Source organism: Penicillium daleae, assembly GCF_028827525.1.
Source record: "Penicillium daleae strain IBT 16125 chromosome Unknown utg000006l_segment0_segment0, whole genome shotgun sequence".
Taxonomy (NCBI): Eukaryota; Fungi; Ascomycota; class Eurotiomycetes; order Eurotiales; family Aspergillaceae; genus Penicillium; species Penicillium daleae.
This window is the reverse complement of record NW_026623154.1, coordinates 918,403-924,916: the sequence shown is the minus strand read 5'-3', so window position 1 is coordinate 924,916 and position 6,514 is coordinate 918,403. Positions and strand designations below refer to the sequence as shown.

The 6,514-nt window shown below is 43.5% G+C and overlaps 2 protein-coding genes across 2 annotated transcripts; one reads left to right on the top strand and one right to left on the bottom strand.

The window, feature by feature from the left end:
- Positions 1-2,211: 2,211 nt before the first annotated feature.
- N7458_006106 (uncharacterized protein) lies at positions 2,212-4,575 on the top strand (the record flags this gene model as incomplete). Its single annotated transcript, XM_056909488.1, has 3 exons — positions 2,212-2,295; positions 2,355-3,741; positions 3,977-4,575. The coding sequence occupies 3 exons, from the start codon at positions 2,212-2,214 to the stop codon at positions 4,573-4,575; spliced, it is 2,070 nt and encodes a 689-aa protein (XP_056765192.1).
- A 1,416-nt stretch (positions 4,576-5,991) lies between these two features.
- N7458_006105 (glycoside hydrolase family 11 protein) lies at positions 5,992-6,477 on the bottom strand (the record flags this gene model as incomplete). The annotated part of the gene is made up of 1 exon (XM_056909487.1): positions 5,992-6,477. One exon carries the CDS (start codon positions 6,475-6,477, stop codon positions 5,992-5,994), a length of 486 nt encoding a protein of 161 aa, XP_056765191.1.
- Between the last annotated feature and the right edge of the window lie 37 nt (positions 6,478-6,514).

Below are 6,514 nucleotides of genomic sequence, written 5' to 3'. Positions count from 1 at the left end.
AACCTTCTACTTATCAGATCGCCTTATTACTAAGGTAAAACCTAGTTTTATAGCAGATTCTTAGAGGGCTTCCTTTATAAGGTCACGGGTTTAGTAGAAAAGCTGCAGATTTAGTAGTAGAGTAGGTAGTATAACGGATTAGGAAGGAAGGAGGGGGTTTTAGTCTAAATTAGGTTAAGATTCAGCAGAAGAATCTATAGTTCGTAGTTTGTAGGGGGGGGGGTAGAGAGTAGGAACTTCCTAAAGAAGATTAGATTAACTTAGTAGTAGGTTATATGACTATCCTAATTGAATTAATAGGTAGTAGGTTATGTGATTCTAGTAGGGTAGGGTAGGGTTATATGATTCTAGTAGGGTAGGTAGGATAGAAGAGAAGAAGAAAAGGATACGTGTGTATAATAAAGGGAGTATGTTTAGAATCGTAATTGTTTGGTGTAACGGCCTTGGCAGAAATCAGGGTAATTCAGGCAGAAATCAGGCCCTATGGGGTGCGCCCAGTATTCTCATGGGGTGCGAACAGGGTTTCCCAAAGAGAATTATTTCCTAGTATAATTCGTTATACTACTAATAAAGGAAAAATCAAACTACGAAATACTTCTATATTTACTAGATTAATTAATAAAATAATCTAACTAGATATAGTTTATAGTATAACTAAATAAATTCGATCTATAAATAATAATTTACTATAACCATTTAATCAGTTTACAATGAGATTTCGCTTGATTTCCTAAGTTAAGCCTGTCAAGCGAAGGTTTAGTTAATTAGTGACTAGAATATATGTAAAAAACAGTATTCAATCTAGATGATTAATCCGAATTATATACGCCAAGACCATGATTTTATACGAAAATGGGCCTAAATGGGTGGTAATGGGCCTAAAGCTCTAACCCATCGTGGGTTATAGGTTAGGTTGGGCTTTAGCTTTTAGGCCTATGACCTATGTGGGTTGGGTATTGGGCCGGACTTTTGGGCCTATCGTGGGCTTTGCCGCAGTCTGCTTACATTCGAATTTCTAGAGACTTACGAAGAGAATTCGATTATCCCTTTTGTATTTATACCGTATTCAACGTATATCTGCTAGCCACTTGACGGAAAGCCCTTTCTAAATTATAAGTAGCAATTTCGGTTGATGAATAATAAGCTAGCTTTCTACGGTGGTAAGCCGTATGGAAAATCGGATTTCCTCGCGATTATCGGGCTAATTCGCAAGAAGGCCTTTACGCAGCGAATTATTCGCGAATCCTTTAGAGATCGTGGTATCTATCCAGTTGACGGTAGTAAGATTATTGAGAATCTTGCGAATCAACTAGAGATTCCTGATCTATATACACCAGATCTTCGCTTATAGGGCTCGCATATACTATCACTACCACTAAATCTCTCGTCTTCTAGTATGGAAAATAGCCCTCTAAAATCTATTAAGGCACTAGAGAAGAACCAGGCGAAGATTATAAAGGAGCTTAGTGCCCTATCTGATAGGGCGTAGCGGAATCTTACCAAGATTTTCGCCTACCAGCGGGAGAAGCAGGAGGAGCTAGCGATGACGCAGGATACAATTCGGCGAATCAGGGCCGCGCAGGCGCCAGTAAAACGCAAATACACCAAGCGGCAGGTCAAATTGCTTAGTGCAACTGGTATATTGACTACTCGCGATGCAAATCGGTCAATTGTAGCCAGGAAGGAAGAAGAGATAGCGAAGGGGGAGAGGAAGCTAGCCAAGCAGTTCAAGAAGGTGTATGGCTACGAACCCACGCAGAGATCAGAGGATAGTATTCAACGGGCGATTGTACGCGAGAGAGAGGCTAGAGAGGCAGGAGAGCTATTTTTTATTGATAACCAGCTAGTTCGCTGATAAATTTGACGATTTCTTCAAAAAGCGACGGGGATTTCGGGATGACGGGGATTTAGGGCGCACCCACAAGCGAAAGCGGTGGGTGGGCAGAAAAGGCACGGATACTAATCATCCATTTTTAGCCTTCCGGGCTGACAGGGCGTTGAGCCACGTGACCATCCGCGCGTCCCGCATGCGCGGTTTTCGCTGTCACTGTACTTTTTCTGATGTGAATCACGCCTCCCAGCATCTGCTTGATCCCTGTATGCTTCTTTCCGCAGATGAATCTTGTTCAGTCTGGTTTGACGGAAAATAAGACCTGTTCTCGCTGCTTTCTGTTTATTACGTCACCGATAATCAGATAGCCTGAGGATATCATGCTCTCCTCGAAGGAAAATATCTCGGACTTCCTGGCTTTTGCTCCAGGCTGCAATGAGGGCATTGCCTTGAAGTTCCTTGAGGTATCTCTCGCCATGTCCCCAATGAGCGGAATGTTTTGTTCACTGACCTTATCCCAAAGAAGGCAAACACTCTCGATGAGGCCGTGGGCCAGTATTATGACAATCCTGACAAGTACTCACACGCCACAACTAAGCAGGATGAAAAGCCTCAAGCGCGTTACAACATGCCACTTCCGCCAGTGACTACAAATGGCACCGCGCGACGAGCTTATATGAATGTCTTGATTGAAGCGGAGAACATTCGAGCCCGAGATGAGCAACAAATGCAGAACTTGCTACAAACAGTCCAACTAAACTTTGGCATTTACAATCCGGAGATTGAGCCAGAGCACGATGCAGACCTATATTGTATGTGTGAAATTCACCAATATAAGAGAAGAAAAATGAATCGCCTTTATGTCCACGACATTTGGAACAAAGCGGTCATGTATCCAGGAGAAAAGGTCTATCACGATTGCTACCAGAACCCCATTTTTAGCAACAACCCTTATACTTATTCTGTTACATCTCCCTACGCATTCACTCGATCATCCTTTTTTGCAATTCCGAGACCTGATCCATACTACCACGCTAGGTCAGTCCATCAGACGATAGAGTTAAATGCGGCTTTGAATGCAAAGGCACAGGCTTTGATAAACTCTCAAGAATTGAAGGTCAATATCTGGAGGGGCGAGGAGCTAGAAACGGCAATGTCAAATGTAACAATCGCTGGCCCCTCGAAATTGTCTGGTTTGAAGAAGGTGCTTTCAATCAAATCGTCTGAGGAGAGGACTGCTATCAAGTTAAGGAAGCAGGCTGCCTATACATTGGATTTGCGTAACAGAATACTTGAGGAAGAGCATGGGAGGTGGCCCGACGAAAATGACCGACAAATTGTGGCTACTTACCAGGCAAAAGTCGGCATAACTTCAAAGATAGCAAATCTTCGGACCTATTACCCTATTCAGTATCTCCACCTACTACGAGCTGGTTACTTCGAACCAATCCCAGTCGCTTGGGCTAATTTGGCTTCAAACCCATTGAAGTTTACTATCGACGCCCCTGCTGGATGGAGAGGAATTACTCCAAGCTGGAGAGGATTTGAGGACACGGCTGAAGAGCGCCTGTATTGGGTCTTGAACCATAGAGAGGGGGATGGGGTCAGAATGAAACCGGATATGATCTCTGCGCTCAATATGGCTCGCGCCAGAATGGCCTCTGCTGTTGAACCTCCTCCGGCATACTACTCTGCCAACGACACTTGCCATATCCAACATACCTCGAAGGGATACTCAAGGCAGGTTATGCCCGCCCCTTTTCGACCATTTCACACTCCTGAAATACCTACCGACGACACGATGATTTTGTTGGATGTTTCTGGCTCTATGGATTTCGAGCCCATGCGGCCGAACTATATCCAATATCTCATAACTGGCTATTCACCGTCTACTCAGCCAAAGAATAAAGGTTAGCAATTTCAATTTCTTTCGATACAATAATAGCTCAAAGCAGGTGGGGATCAAAATATGGCAGGAATATTCACTCAACTATCCATCTTTGAATATGTTGTGGGAACAAAAAGTCGTGCGGGGCTGAGGGTGGATACCCCTCAATGGGGTGGGGTGGCTGTATAACCATACCCTACCGCCAGCATATGCATACTTGATCGATTCATTTACCGATAGCTAATTCTATATTATAGATGTTGCAAAGGCTATAATCCGCAGATTTACAGACGCAATGTCTAATCACCATCAAAACTGGCAAGGTTATCAGCTCACAACCTTTTCATCTTACGCCAACTATATCGGTGTCGTTAATCACTGGAATCTCGATCAAATGTGGGGGGGTGTTCGTTTTGGGGGAGGCACAAGAGTGATGACCGGTTGGCAGAAAGTTAAGGAGCTACATTTTCAGAAACATTCCGAATCGGCCACATATCATCCTGTTTTCGGATGGCAAGCTGGGCCACAAACTCCTATTCTAAGACTACTGCTTTTGCTTGACGGCGAGGCAACCGACATGGATGAGTTTGAACTGGACCTCCTCAGTTTGTCTTGGGTTCACGTCACCATTTTCTTGATTGGTGTCGATGGGTGTCCTCATCACCATCGCCATGCCAACGAGTTACAGCGAATCAGCGACGTCAATCATCATGTGTCTTTCGTTGATGCGCAAGGCAATGCCCCAGAAAGATTTATTACTCATGAACTTCTCAAGCGTCATCTAGGCTATGAAGTTTCTATGTCGGAGTTTGAAGAATTAGAGCAACCGCCTCCATATTCTTTATCGACATTGTGATAAGGTAATGAATCGGCTAGGAAAGGCATGACCATCCTCCTTTATCACGTTTCAGTCACATCCCGCGCATAGAGTCGACGTGATACGACGCGAGCTTCGCGTTCCTGTTTATGCAGGCGTCGAATGTTACTTTTGCTGGGTGGGGCAGAATGTTCCGAATTAGGCTTAGTTTGTCGTGCAATAAATTTGAATGTTCGTGCAATTAATAAAATCCTATATAAAAGGTTACTCTAATACTAATTAGTTAAGCGATATCGATAGTAGAAATTCTACTACTAGCTATATATTTAGCCTATCTAGAGATCTAGCCACTTAAGATCCCAGGAGCTTTTTCTGCCTTAGGCTCCCTTTCCAGTAGGGCCTAACCCACTATCTCCCCTTCCGGCCACTTCTAGTCACGTGAGGCCCTAGACGGCCAAGCATGTGTATATAGTCTCTCTTTCTACCATACTTAGAAGGATATGCCCTATCTACCCTTAGGATCTCATCTAGTAGCAAACCCTTTAAAAGGTAACCTTTTACGGCTACCTACTAGAGGAGTCTATTTATCGATATAATCTAATCCTCTCCTAACGCTACGAACGATCCCTTTTTGATCTAAGGGTACCTAGAAGCGCCCTTTTAACTCCTATACACTGCGAGAGGCGAAGAGATCTCGTATATAGAGCTCGCGAAAGTTCTTAGGAAACCTCTATAAGAAGTAGGAGATAGGTTTAACCCTAAGAAACTGCTATAGCTATCTCGCGATCTCGGAAGAGCGGAACCTTTTCTCTATTATATCTATACTTCGTGTCTATAGACCGAGATTATCCTATCTTCTTAGAGTCTAATAGGAAGACACCGATCGCCGACTCTCGTAGACTACTAATAAAGTAGTTAGACCCTTAGGGTATCTGTGAGCAAGCGATGTGCTGCGCAGGTATATAGGGAGGAAGAAGATTGAATAAGATAGATTGATCTTTCTTCCTCTGGTTGAATAGGAAGGATAAGTTTAATTCGGCTTAGGATCATAAAGATGAGAGAAAAGTGAGGTAGGACTGAAGCTTTGTTGATTGTATTGAAACTTTTTTGTTCATGAACATGATGATCAGATCTTAGTAGAGAAAAACAGGGCATATTTATAATCAATATTTTATGCAAACTTATCAAACTTGTTTATTGTATATGATCTATCTAGATAGATCTAGACGTATTCTAGATGCATAGTGATCTCATGCAATAGCCGTTTGATTGGTGGTTGCTTGATTGTACGATGTAATTGATCATAGTGATGATGTAGATCGCATGACTATTATATGCGTCTTTTTATGCCTGATTATCCGATTGGATAATAATGACCGTGGTATAGCATAAAGCTTATAGAGATTCAGCATGTAGTTCCTCCTATAGAGTAATTCTTGTATAGGCCTTACGAATCTAGCTTGATATGCTGCCTGACGGCTTAGGCATCGTGCCGGAGGAACCAGAGGAGCCTCCACAAACAGTAACAGTGGAGGAACCGCTGCTCTCGTAGCTCTTAGTGGAGAGAATCTGGTAGTTGAAAGTACCGAGATCCAATCCCAAGCTGGTCCAAGCATTGAAGCTGTTGGCGGTGGTAACGGTTGCGCTAGAACGGGTGATGGAACGGATAGACCAGTACTGCTGGAAGGTAGAGGTGCCTTCAATGGAGGGCTGATCGGTCTGGGTGTTCGTATATATGGTATAGCTGGATCCATCACTGGTGAGGGTTCCGACCTCGGTCATGGCCGAGCCAGGGTTATAGTCTCCATAATTCTCGAGGATGTAGTACTCGACCGGAGGGCTACTGGTCCAGCCATAAACAGAGAGATAAGCATTTCTGTCGTGGCTGAAGGTAGCGGAGTACGTAATATCCAAATAATGGGTGAAAATATGGGTTAGCATGATGTACTTTAGACAGATATGATCTAGGGGTCATTGA